General features: G+C 42.6%; 1 protein-coding gene across 6 annotated transcripts in view; it reads right to left on the bottom strand.

Moving 5' to 3' along the window:
• ppfia4 (PTPRF interacting protein alpha 4) overlaps positions 1-14,199 on the bottom strand; it is a 505,408-nt gene that overhangs the window by 4,298 nt on the left and 486,911 nt on the right. For 5 of the 6 annotated variants that reach the window (XM_051924406.1, XM_051924405.1, XM_051924404.1 and 2 more), the window contains one exon: positions 6,970-7,065. The exons of the other annotated variant lie outside the window; for it this stretch is intronic. In XM_051924406.1, the coding sequence (XP_051780366.1) occupies positions 7,007-7,065 (59 nt within the window). In that variant the 3' untranslated portion in view covers positions 6,970-7,006. The remainder of the gene's footprint in view (positions 1-6,969; positions 7,066-14,199) is intronic. 6 annotated transcript variants of the gene reach the window in all.

The raw sequence follows: 14,199 nt of genomic DNA on the forward strand, positions 1-14,199 counted from the left end.
CAGATGTTCCTAGGAAATGAAAGACATACCACTGTTATCTTTTTTGTTGAAAGTGGAGTCAATTATTATGCAGGCTGAGAGGGCTTCCCAGACTTTTTCATATGACTGTATGCTATTGCAAAATGAGAGCAGCAACAAGCCATGGAATTAACTCTTTGACGGTTGAATATTTTTAAAAGGCGGATCTGGTGAGAGAGAAAAGCGAATGCGCAAAGCAAAATCTTCTACAGACAGTGTTTTCGTATTATTGCTCAATCGGACTCTGACTTTTTGCACTCAGATTTTAAGGCAAGTGAAAATGATGTAGCAGCATCAGATGATAAGTCCCCAGCTAATCTTATTGCTTAATGCGTTCGTGTAGTGGCCAGCAGCTGCGTCAAGACACTACTGTATGTCGTTATAAGTCAACACCTGCCTCGACAGAGTTCAAGAACGGGTTTAATTAACAACAAGACTCTGCGCCTAATTAAGCAACTGGTTGGAGTTTGAGAACCTGACTTAGTTGATCTTCACTTCATTCCACGTTTCATTTCTGCTTAAGGAAAGAAATGAAGCAATTCAGAGGAACGATGAAGAAATTGCGGGGAACAAAACTTAATAAATAAGTCAATTAAAATGAATTTAATTTCACTAATTAAGAAAAGGGTTAGAGTGAAAACCTGCAGCCACTGTGGCCCTTCAAGACTAGAGTTTGAGAACCCTGATGTAGAGTAACAGTAAAAGTCAGACTCTGATGACCAGGGAGGCAAGAAAAATAAAATCTCCAACCAATAGGACAATGAAATAAAAATAAACATCTAAAGCAAAACTAAGTCTCCATTCCCCTTTACCAAAGAGCACTCAGTAAACAGCATCTTGTGGCCTAGTGGTACAGGCTCCATTCCACCAGATTGTTTGGACGTGTGTTTCCATTCATCACTGTACTTAAACACACACAACAATACTGTGTGATGGACGGCTGGCAGCTCAACACGGCCGATACATCCAGGACGCTAGATGGAGACTTCCCTGCAGCTTAGAGGTGCCCCGGATTCCTGCAGGGCACCATGGGAGATGGAGTTCGGCTTCACAGCCCTGCTGGGTACCGTGGATGCTGTCGTGTGATACTGCAGGGAGACGCAGGGATTTTTGTTTCCCATATAGTCCGGGCTGAAGAAAATACAAGTCTCCATCTGACCTGGAAGTGCTAATGAATCACATGGACAGAAGGACAGGAGCACTTCCGGGTCAAGAGCTATATAAAGGACTATGGGAGACCCAGCAAGAGAGCCGGAGTTGGGAGGGAGTGTGACAGAGCTGCTGGGAGGAGAGGAGGAGAATTGTGGTGTTGAATTATTGTGTGTTTATTATAGTTACTGCCTGCTTATTGTGGTGGAGGTGCTTTGGGACACTTTACAGAAGAAAATTAAAATATTTCTTAGTGCTTTTAAACCTGTGTCTGCATCTGTCTGTTGGGTTTCATGGGGCAACAGCACCCTCAAGCGTCCACCTATTGACAACTGATATATAATTATATAACCAAATCTCAGAGTACTTTGTTAAGAATTGTTGTGGCTATCCTTCTTTGTATGAAGTTAACAAGCTGACACTTACGTTTTAGATCCTGGCTCATGTTTCTGAGTAGACAGCGTACATTTTTTAAATCATTCCTCCAGTAAAGGAGTTTTTGGTATCTTCTTGCTACACCAGGTAATTCTTCTGTAACAAATGGCGGCATATAGTCATGTGAAAAAAATAAGTACACCCCCTGAAAGTGGTTGACTTTGCAGCAACTTATTGGAACACTGAACATTAGATCTTCATGGAAATAGTGCCTACAGATAAAAATGATATTCGGGAATAAATATGTGCCTTTTCAACATACTATTCAACAAAAACGCCAAGAGATGTAATGGTCTACTGGAAAAAAAGTAAGACCACCCTTGGGCTCAGAAGCTGCTGTTGCCCCGTTTAACAGAAATGACTTCTATAGGCATTTTGCATATCTGCCCACCAGTCTTTGACATCAGTGAAATTTTTAAATGCCCATCCATGCTAATTTCTTTCACTTGCAAGATGTCTGTTGGTTTTCTTGCATGTTCTTCCCATTTCAAATGTCCCCAACAACATTTCAATGGGATTTAAATCAGGGCTTTGATCAGGCCAGTCCATAACCCTTGCAGTAAATAATCAAGCCTTGACACAACAAATAGGTTTGGGACCACCTCTGTATACTTGAGGTTTGGCTGCAAATGTAAAAAATGTTGAGAAAATGGTTTTCACAAACAAGAGTCCAAAACAGAACTGAACTGGTTAGAAAACATGGTGGATATAAAGTTGAAAAGCAGGAAGAGGAGGGATCTTGGGACCGGAACTGGAAATTAGGTCATTAGGAGGTGGGCTCTTCTGTTGGTATGGAAGTGATGTCTTCTGGGGCGGAACCGGAAGTGATGTCAAGGGAGCCAGGTGGAGTTTCCCACATTTGGTCTGCGGGGAGATAAGACAAAGGATTAATGCACTCTGCCACCCCCTGGTCTGACAGGGAATTCCCTTCTTTTGAGCCCTTTAGCTGCTTCCCATGCACATGTGTGTGACACCCTCCATTTCTTCTTTTTGAGTCATTCCTTAGTGGATCATCATCGTGTTGAAAGGTCCATTTCTGGTTTAATTTCAACTTCTAGGTAGATGGTCTCACATTCTCCTCAAGTGCACTTTGATCTTCTTCTTCTTTCGGCTGCTCCCTTTAGTTGTTGCCACAGTGGATCATCTTCTTATATATCTTTCTGTCCTCTGCATCTTGCTCCATTACACCCATCACCTGCACGTCCTCTCTCACTACATCCATAACCCTTCGCTTTGGCCTTCCTCTTTTCCTCTTCCCTGGCAGCTCTATCCTTACCATCCTTCTCCCAATATACCCAGCATCTCTCCTCTGCACATGTCCAAACCAACGCAATCTCACCTCTCTGACTTTGTCTCCCAACCGTCCAACTTGAGCTGACCCTCTAATGTCCTCATTTCTAATCCTGTCCATCCTCATCACACCCAATGCAAATCTTCACATCTTAAACTCTACCACCTCCAGCTCCGTCTCCTGCTTTCTGGTCAGTGCCACCGTCTCCAACCCATATAACATAGCTGGTCTCACTACCACCCTGTATACCTTCCCTTTCACTCTTGCTGATACCCGTCTGTCACAAATCACTCCTGACACTCTTCTCCACCCATTCCACCCTGCTTGCACTCTCTTCTTCACCTCTCTTCCACAATCCCCATTACGCTGTACTGTTGATCCCAAGTATTTAAACTCATCCACCTTCGCCAACTCTACTCCCTCATCCTCACCACTCCACTGACCTCCCTCTCATTTACACACATGTATTCTGTCTTGTTCCTACTGACCTTCATTACTCTCCTCTCTAGTGATATGATGCAGAATGCAAAGTTGACTTGGAGACTGCAAGCGGTCCTGGCCCTGAGGCTACAAAGCAACCCCACACGAGAACATTTCCACCTTCATGCTTTACAGTTGGGATGAGCTTCTTTTCCTGAAATGCTGTCTTTGGTTTGCACCAAACATACTGTGGCCAAATAATTCTATCTTTGATACATCTTTCCAGAGCCTGGTCTTTGCCTAGATGTTCAAAGGCAAACTGTAGTCTTTCTTGATTGTTTTTTTTCGGACAGTGTCACACATGTTCGCACGGGGGACAGTTTACAGGCTCAAACAGTGTTATTCATCAACCAGACCAGGGTTTGGCGCTTCCACCTTATCCCCTGCAGTGCAGCCGAAGACCCTGCCCCTCAATGACATCGCCATCAGCCCACCCACTGTTGACACCATTTCCGGTACCCAGAATCCCCGTTCCCGCCACATCAATTCCTGTTCCGGCCGCCTTGACTCCACCTCTTCCTCCTACCCACCATATTTATAAAGTTGTCTCAACCTGTTGGTCAGTTCAGTTGTGAACTCTGTTTATGTAAAGACATACAGTTAGGTCCATAAATATTTGAACAGAGACAACTTTTTTCTAATTTTGGTTCTGTACATTACCACAATGAATTTTAAATGAAACAACTCAGATGCAGTTGAAGTGCAGACTTTCAGCTTTAATTCAGTGGGATGAACAAAACGATTGCATAAAAATGTGAGGCAACTAAAGCATTTTTTGAACACAATCCCTTCATTTCAGGGGCTCATAGGTAATTGGACAAATTAAATAACTGGAAATAAAATGTTCATTTCTAATACTTGGTTGAAAACCCTTTGCTGTCAATGACAGCCTGAAGTCTTGAACTCATGGACATCACCAGATGTTGGGTTTCCTCCTTTTTAATGCTCTGCCAGGCCTTTACTGCAGCGGCTTTCAGTTGCTGTTTGTTTGTGGGCCTTTCTGTCTGAAGTTTAGTCTTCAACAAGTGAAATGCCTGCTCAATTGGGTTAAGATCAGGTCACTGACTTGGCCATTCAAGAATTTTCCACTTCTTTGCTTTAATAAACTCCTGGGTTGCTTTGGCTGTATGTTTTGGGTCATTGTCCATCTGTATCATGAAACGCTGCCCAATCAATGTGACTGCATTTAGCTGGATTTGAGCAGACAGTATGTCTCTGAACACCTCAGAATTCATTTGGCTGCTTCTGTCCTGTGTCACATCATCAATAAACACTAGTGTCCCAGTGCCACTGGCAGCCATGCACGCCCAAGCCATCACACTGCCTCCACCATGTTTTACAGATGATGTGCTATGCTTTGGATAATGAGCTGTTCCACGCCTTCTCCATACTTTTTTCTTGCCATCATTCTGGTAGAGGTTGATCTTGGTTTCATCTGTCCAAAGAATGTTTTTCCAGAACTGTGCTGGCTTTTTTAGATGTTGTTTAGCAAAGTCCAATCTAGCCTTTCTATTCTTGAGGCTTATGAGTGGCTTGCACCTTGCAGTGCACCCTCTGTATTTACTTTCATGCAGTCTTCACTTTATGGTAGACTTGGATATCGATACGCCGACCCCCTGGAGAGTGTTGTTCACTTGGTTGGCTGTTTCTCTTCACCATGGAAATGATTCTGCGATCATCCACCACTGTTCTCTTCCGTGGACATCCAGGTCTTTTTGCATTGCTGAGTTCACCAGTGCTTGCTTTCTTTCTCAGGATGTACCAAACTGTAGATTTTGCCACTCGTAATATTGTAGCAATTTCTCGGATGGGTTTTTTTCTGTTTTCACAGCTTAAGGATGGCTTCTTTCACCTGCATGGAGAGCTCCTTTGACCGCATGTTGTCTGTTCACAGCAAAATCTTCCACATGCAAGCACCACACCTCAAATCAACTCCAGGCCTTTTATCTGCTTAATAGATAATGATATAACGACGGACTTGACCACACCTGCCCTTGAAATAGCCTTTGAGTCAATTGTCCAATTACTTTTGAGCTCCTGAAATGAAGGGATTGTGTTCAAAAAATGCTTTAGTTGCCTCACATTTTTATGCAATCGTTTTGTTCACCCCACTGAATTAAAGCTGAAAGTCTGCATTTCAACTGCATCTGAGTTGTTTCATTTAAAATTCATTGTGGTAATGTACAGAACCAAAATGAGAAAAAAGTTGTCTCTGTCCAAATGTTTATGGACCTAACTGTATATATACAGTATATATATATATTTTTTTTTGCTGATTTTTCAGTATACGGGGTGGCCATCCACAAACCTTTTTCTGTCTGCTGCCTAATTTTTTAAGACAACAGAAAAAGTTTTTTTTTCCTGCCCCACCTTGTTTAATCTCTTTCTGATTGTAAATCCATGAACTTTGACTCCATCTTTTGCAAGAGTCACCTGCAGATCCTGCAATTGTGGGGTTCTTGGAGATTTCTTTTAATATCAAGTGGTCAGCTCTTGGGTTGAATTTGCCAGGCTGGCCAGTCCTGGACAAATTTGTAGCCATTTCAAATCCATGCCACTTGTAGATGATCTTCCTTACAGTGGAATGATTGATTTCAAATAATTTTGTAATCTTTTTAAATCCCTTCCCCGACTCCTAGGCATCCACAACCTTCTGTCCGAGCCTCAGAGAGCTTGTCTGATCTTGGCATGATGACATTACACACATCAGTTTAACTCTTCGAGGGCTGAATATTTTTTACAGGCAACTCACTTTTCTGAAAAGCACACAAAGCAAAGGTTTCACATGTAAATCAATGTAAAACATCTGTTGGTGCGGCTGCTGTGGGCACCTGATCAGGGTCACTGGTGGCTGTGTAGGGGCAGGAATGTGTGGCGGGCTGGCTACATGGCTGTCTTCGTGTGGCAGTGCAATGCAATCTGGCTAGTACCTTTTTTCGTCGTAAGTGGCGGTCCTCCCAGGCGAACGTTGCCATAGGCGCATCAACTACACAAGCGTGTTCAGCACCACGATCAGCTGGGGACCGATCAGCTGAAGCCGGTACCTCACTTTCGTTTTCAATCGCTACCTCCAGATCACTTGCCTCAAAATCGGAGTCCGACAACTCAGAGTCCGATTCGGCAATAATACGGCAATAATGGTGCTTAGGGAGAAATGTTGGAGAAGAACGGCATTACAAATACTTCTTGGTGCTTTTACCTGGTGTCCTGACTGTCTGTCTGTTGGGTTTAAAGGGGCAACAGTGACCCCTTGCATTCACGATGTTTACTTACGTTTTCCACATGACAAACCTGTATTTCTGATAATGTAGACCGTGAGAATGAATTTATGTGTAAGTAGATCACTTTCATTGGTAGGCCGTGCTTGTATGAAGATTGGCTGTGTGGCTGTTCAGATATGTTGAAAAAGTCAACAATACCCACGTGCGTGTACTTATGATTTCACATGACATTGTGAGTGGGCAGCATCTCTCAGGTTGTGCATTGGCACTATGGATTTTAAAGATCACAGTTTATCAGCTTAGCCTTGGGCACTTGCTACTAGAAACTGACATCCACCAGAGGAAGCAAAAATGTTAGAACAGCTGCTTTCTTACCTTCACTGAGCCCAGACTCCTGTTAATCTGCCAAGTGTTAACACGAGTAAGTCCGAACCGTCGACGTGTCTATTCTCGGTGACACAGCAGATCCAGCTACATGCACCACAAGAGACAGAATAAAAACAACATGCAGTGAGTGAAGCGAGACGAGACGGAAATGTTAGACAGAAAGGGTGGTCACATGCATCAGCCCTTTACTGTGGGGGTTACTAGGGGTGCACATTGACTTCGCTTTTCCTTTAAGTAAAGTAGAAAATCCAGAAAGTTTTATTTTTAAGACAATCAATTAAGACATGGACATATTGAAATATATCAGATAAAGCTTGTTATAAAATTAAAGAGAAAACTTGGTGAAAAATGAAAGAAAGGTGGAATTCTGGAAACGAAACACATTGCTGCTGATATACAGTGATACCTTGAGATACGAGTTTAATTCGTTCCATGACTGAGCTCGTAAGTCAAAATGCTTGTATCTCAAATCAGTTTTCCCCATTGAAATTAATTGAAATGAGATTAATTCGTGCCAGCCCCCAAAAAAACACCCCAATTTTTTGTTAAATGTTTTCAACATAAGAAAAATGTATTTATGATGAATAAATATTGTATGCAAACAAAATAAAACCTAATACATAAAAGAGAATCTAAAGAAATAAACAGATGTTGGCGAAGCCGATTAACGTATTGTAATGTTTTTTTCTTTCACTTTTGCTTAACTTAATTTTCTTCTTCACTAGTTTTTTTCTTTTTGCCATGCTTTTGTCACTTTCATTCTCAAGGCGTTTCAATAGAAACCTGTCCAAGGAGCTTTGTTTAGTCCTCCCCTTTATGAGTTAGGCAAGTGTCATTAAATAGCGCCGCTGCACCATCAGTTGTAACTTTTTCAGGGTGTTTCTTTTCTTTAAAGTTTAAAACTTTTTCTCACATTGCAAACACTTCCTTTATCTCACTTTAAGAGATAACCTCCTCCGCGATACCGACCTCCTGCAGAACCCCCGTATATTGCCGCGTCTGTAGTTCTGTCAACTCCTCTGTCGTCAGTTCCTTGGAATGCTCTTTGATCGCTCATATTTCGAATTTTGGCTCGTAACTCAAGGCAAAAAATCGACCTAGTGATGGCTCGTATCTCAAAAAACTCGTACCTTGGGGCACTCGTATCCCAAGGTACCACTGTATTTAATTGTGATCAATTCAGTTTTATTCAATACAAGTTTATCGTCCCAAGAAGGAAATTAGATTTGTCGATTTGTTCTTTAAGGTCTTTACTTTTTCTGTTTTTTTAGCTCTGCCCCTTAGGGACAAGCTGACAGAGATAGGGGTAGATTCATACCTGGTGGCCTGGATCGTGGACTATCTTACAGACAGACCTCAGTATGTGCGTCTTGGGAACTGCAGGAATGATATTGTGGTCAGCAGCACAGGAGCGCCGCAGGGGACTGTACTTTCTCCGGTCCTGTTCAGCCTATATACATCGGACTTCCAACACAACTCGGAGTCCTGCCACGTGCAAAAGTTTGCTGATGACACTGTTATCATGGGCTGCATCAGGAGTAGGCAGGAGGAGGAGTATAGGAACATCATCAAGGACTACAACTGAACACCAGCAAAACCAAGGAGCTGGTGGTGGATTTTAGGAGGCCCAGACCCCTCATGGACCCCGTGATCATCAGAGGTGACTGTGTGCAGATGGTGCAGACCTATAAATACCTGGGGCTGCAGCTGGATGATAAACTGGACTGGACTGCCAATACTGATGCTCTGTGTAAGAAAGGACAGAGCCGACTATACTTCCTTAGAAGGCTGGCGTCCTTCAACATCTGCAATAAGATGCTGCAGATGTTCTATCAGACGGTTGTGGCGAGCGCCCTCTTCTACGGGGTGGTGTGCTGGGGAGGCAGCATTAAGAAGACGGACGCCTCACACCTGGACAAACTGGTGAGGAAGGCAGGCTCTATTGTAGGCACGGAGCTGGACAGTTTGACATCCATAATAATAATTCTTTGCATTTATATAGCACTTTTCTCACTACTCAAAGCGCTCAGCAATTGCAGGTTAAGGACCTTGCTTAAGGGCCCAACAGAGCAGAGTCCCTATTGGCATTTACGGGATTCGAACCGGCAACCTTCCGATTGCCAGTGCAGATCCCTAGCCTCAGAGCCACCACTCCGCCACCACTCCATGGCAGAGTGACGGGCGCTGAGCAGACTCCTATCAATTATGGAGAATCCACTGCATCCGCTAAACAGTGTCATCTCCAGACAGAGGAGCAGCTTCAGCGACAGACTGCTGTCACGGTCCTGCTCCACTGACAGACTGAGGAGATCATTCCTCCCCCACACTATGCGACTCTTCAATTCCACCCGGGGGGGTAAACGTTAACACAACACAAGATTATTGACTATTATACCTGCCTCGCACTCTCCACCTTTTTATCAGTATGCTGCTGCTGGAGTATGTGAATTTTTTTTTATGAAGCACATAAAAACAAGAGGAGACCATTCAGTTCAAACATCTATCTATCTATCTATCTATCTATCTATCTATCTATCTATCTATCTATCTATCAGTTCATGTTGAACACAGTGAAGCGCAGGTTCTAAAGTTGCTGGATTAACGGGCCCTCGATTGTGCTTATTGTGGATAGATAACAAACATGGACCCCTGCTTAGAAGAGACTGGTTTAAAATTTAAAAGCAGATGGAAACAAAGCAGCACAGTTTTAGATTGATCTGCAATGATAAAAGGGAAGGTGTCCAGTTTAAATACCTAGGACTTGCATAGATGGTCAAGCCTTTAGCTGGAAGAATTAACATTGTTAAGATTAATATCCTTCCTAAGCTTCTCTTCTTATTTCAAAACATTACAATATTCATTAATAAATCATTTTTAAGAAATTAAATTCAACCATAACTTCATTTATTTGGAATTCAAAACATCCATGTTTCCAAAGAGCGACCCTACAAAGACCTAAGGCAGAAGGTGGCATGGCACTACCTAAATTTCAATTTATTACTGGGCAGCAAATACACAAGCTATAAAAACCTGGACATGAACACAAATAGATGAACAGACACAGGCCTGGTCCGCAACAGAAATAAAATCCTGCAGTACTTCTTTATATTCCTTGCTTTGTACCCCAACAAATGCAAGTCATCGCCAATATACTAACAACCCAATTGTGCTTCACTCACTCAGAATATGGAACCAATGTAGGAAGCATTTTAAGATAAAGAAGCTTTTATCTGTGGCACCTCTGCACGAGAAACACCTTTTCCCACCCTCGCAAACGTACACAGTTTTTAATATCTGGAAAACATTTGGGATTAAATCACTTAGAGATCTGAACATAGACAACATCTTTGCATCCTATGAACAATTACATTCCAAATGTAACTTTCCAGTAATACATTTCTTTCACTACCTTCAAATTAGAAACTTTGTTAAATAGAACCTGCCCGATTTTCCTCACCTCCCACCTCCCTCTATGCCGGAAAAAATATTGGTCAGTCTTGAGGAACTCAGACAGCATTTCTGTATTATATAAAACTATTTTACAGTCCCTCCCTTTCACAGATCCAAGAGGACAGTGGTAAAAAGATCTCAAACTCAACATCTCAGAAAAGGAGTGGAAGGTAGCAATGCAGAGAATTCTCTTGTGCTCCATATGTGCAAAGCATACAATTATTCCATTTAAAATGATATATCGAGCACATCTGTCTCGTTTAAAATTGTCCAAAATGTTTCCTAGGTAAGCTCCAACCTGTGAACGCTGCAATCAAGTTCCAGCCTCGGTGGGTCACATGTTTTGGGCCTGCACCTAATTAACATCATTCTGGACCAAAATCTTTAAATGCTTTTCAGACAGCCTTTGGGTCACAATCCCTCCTAATCCATTGACAGCTGTGTTTGGTGGGCTCACAGAGGGGCTTAAAGTGGAGAAGGACAAACAAACTGTGATGGCCTTTACTTCACTATTGACACGTAGGCTTATCTTGCTCAACTGGAAGAATCCTAACTCTCCTATTCTATGTCAGTAGGTAACTGATGTCATATACAATTTGAAACTGAAATAAATCAAATTCTCACTTAGGGGATCTGTGCAGAACTTTTTCAAAACCTGGCAGGATCTAATTAATAACATTTTAGAATAAGCTTTTAAAATGAGGAAGCAGATTCTCTCCCTTTTTTTCCATTTATCTTTATTCACTTATTAATTCATCTATTTATTTACTTATTTTTAGTAGCTTTAAGTTTTACTCTGCTGGCCACAGTCTCTTTCTCAGGAGGTGGGGGTTGATTTGTTTTCGATCTTATTTTTGTAAAAATTTATTTATTTGTATGGAATGTTGTGTGATTACAATAAAATCAATAAAATTATAAAAATAAAATAAAATTTAAAAGCTGATGGAAACAAAGCAGCATGATTTTAGCTATAAAACAATGAAAATAAAAATCAGATCAAGGGAATGCAATATGGTGGGCTACAAGTTGTCACTTCTTCGTTTAACCAAGACATTCACCCCTTTTGACATATTGGCTTGTATCATTAGCACAGCCATTTTCACTTATATTGCCTGGACAAATATAAACTGACAGTAAATAATAATAACCTGACCAAACAGTGAAACACAGCACCCTCCATACCTTCTAAGATATCCCACTAATATTCTTAGAAGGACTGAAAGACACCTTGAACTTTTTTTCAAAATGGAGTCACATTTTCTCTTCAAGAAAAAAATTAGCCAAAGTCTGCATCCAAATAACTAACCAAACGATAATTATTTAAAGAAGGACCTCCTTGGAGTGAAGGCGCTGTCAACTATGGAGGACCCTTACTTGTCACATCTTTCAAGTTTTCGGCAAACTGAGAAAATGATGTTGCCCCTATAATTAACAATCTCTAGATTTCATTTTTCCTGAGCTTCACGTACACAATACCGTTTTTCTCACAAAACAACAACACGTGCCATTTAAGTCATGTAGTTGCAGCATTTAAATCACCTGATCGTTATCCGACGTTTTCATTGGTTGGTGGTCTTTCCTCATTGGCCAGTGCAGTTTCAACGTCTTTTGTCTTACAGTATGTAAAATACTGTGTACATACTCGCTACTTTCATCATGCTATGACCGAAATGAAGACATATTTGGCCATCACCACCACCTTATAACATCATGAAATCCATCTATCCATCCATTTTCCAACCCGCTGAATCCGAACACAGGGTCATGGGGGTCTTCTGGAGCCAATCCCAGCCAACACAGGGCACAAGGCAGGAACCAATCCCGGGCAGGGTGCCAACCCACCGCAGGACACACACAAACACACCCACACACCAAGCACACACTAGGGCCAATTTATAATCGCCAATCCACCTAACCTGCATGTCTTTGGACTGTGGGAGGAAACCGGAGCACCCGGAGGAAACCCACACAGACACGAGGAGAACATGGAAACTCCACGCAGGGAGACATCATGAAATAATAATAATAATTCTTTGTATTTATATAGCGCTTTTCTCACTACTCAAAGCACTCAGCAATTGCAGGTTAAGGGCCTTGCTCAAGGGCCCAACAGAGCAGAGTCCCTTTTGGCATTTTACAGGATTCGAACCGGCAACCTTGCAATTGCCAGTGCAGATCCCCAGCCTCAGAGCCACCACTCCGCCACCTAGTAACTCCAAAAATTAAAAAACACAATTTTGAAAAAAAAATGTCAGCTACTAATTTTTTCCATTGCATGTGAGAAGTGAGCTCCTGTATCTTGTCACGCATGTACATCAGAGGATCATCTCACAGGTTCATCGGATGTATGTAATACCACACTGGGGCGAAAGGTGGCGCTATCATGTCAGGTGGCATAACCACTATTTAAGTTATCTGTATGACCCCCCCCCCACCCCAGTGTTTCAGAACTTATATTGGGTTCAGTGGCGAGTGACAGACATTAAACAGGTCTGTTGGTTGAAAAGCGCAAAAAGGGTACTGTGCCCTGCAAAAGTACTTGTCCCCCTTGGTGTTTGCCCTGCCTTGTCACATTACCATCTGGAATTAAAATGGATTTTATGTATTAATTACTGTTTCTCGGCGGCACGGTGGCGCAGTGGTAGCGCTGCTGCCTCGCAGTAAGGAGACCTGAGGTTCGCTTCCCGGGTCCTCCCTGCGTGGAGTTTGCATGTTCTCCCTGTGTCTGCATGGGTTTCCTCCCACAGTCCAAAGACATGCAGGTTAGGTGCATTGACGATCCTAAATTGTCCCTAGTGTGTACTTGGTGTGTGTGTGTGCCCTGCGGAGGGCTGGCACCCTGCCCAGGATTTGTTTCCTGCCTTGTGCCCTGTGTTGGCTGGGATTGGCTCCAGCAGACCCCTGTGACCCTGTAGTTAGGATTCAGCGGGTTGGAAAATGGATGGATTACTGTTTCTGTCACAAAAAACAAAAAAAAATGTTTTGCACATTCAAAGTGGTAGGCATGTTGTGTAAATGAAATTGCAGGTTCTAATGTAACAAAACAGGCCAAACAAGGTGAATACTTTCTCAAGGCACTGTACAGAATTTATTTTGCAAAAGAAAATCTGACGTGAGGAACAACTGATGCAGTCTTTGCATTGGGACAACTCATAGTGAAGCATCGAGAAACACAGAAAAGTCTGCATGTGGTGCTCATTGATTTGGAGAAGGCCTGCGATAGAGGGTCATGTCAAGAGGTCTGGAGGAGCATGAGAGAGACCAGAGAAGTATGTGAGGGATATGTACAGGGAGTGAGGACTCGGGTTAACAGAAGTGTTGGGGAAACAGAAGCGATTTTAATTAGAGGAGGTCTGCATCAGGGATCTTCTCAAATTCTTTACCTTTTAGATCTGATTATGGATGTGTTGAGTCATGGGGTAATAGACCAGACTTCTTAGTGAAGGCTTTGTCCTGATGATGACATTGTGTTATGTACCACCAGAGAAGAGGAAGTGGAGAGGAAGTTGGAAGAATGTAGAAGATGAATAGGAAGAAGAGACAATAGCTGAGGTTTAGTGATAATCAGGATTTAGAAGTTAGCCTGCAGGGAGAGCTGTTGAAAAGAGTCAGTCATTGTCCAACCTGCTATATCCTAAGTACAGGGTCACGGGGGTCTGCTGGAGACAATCTGAGCCAGCACAGTGTGCAAGGCAGGAACAAACCCCGGGCAGGGCACCAGCCCACCGCGGGGCACATACACATCCACACACATGCTAGGGACAATTT

The sequence above is a fragment of the Erpetoichthys calabaricus genome, chromosome 3 (assembly GCF_900747795.2).
Source record: "Erpetoichthys calabaricus chromosome 3, fErpCal1.3, whole genome shotgun sequence".
NCBI lineage: Eukaryota > Metazoa > Chordata > Cladistia > Polypteriformes > Polypteridae > Erpetoichthys > Erpetoichthys calabaricus.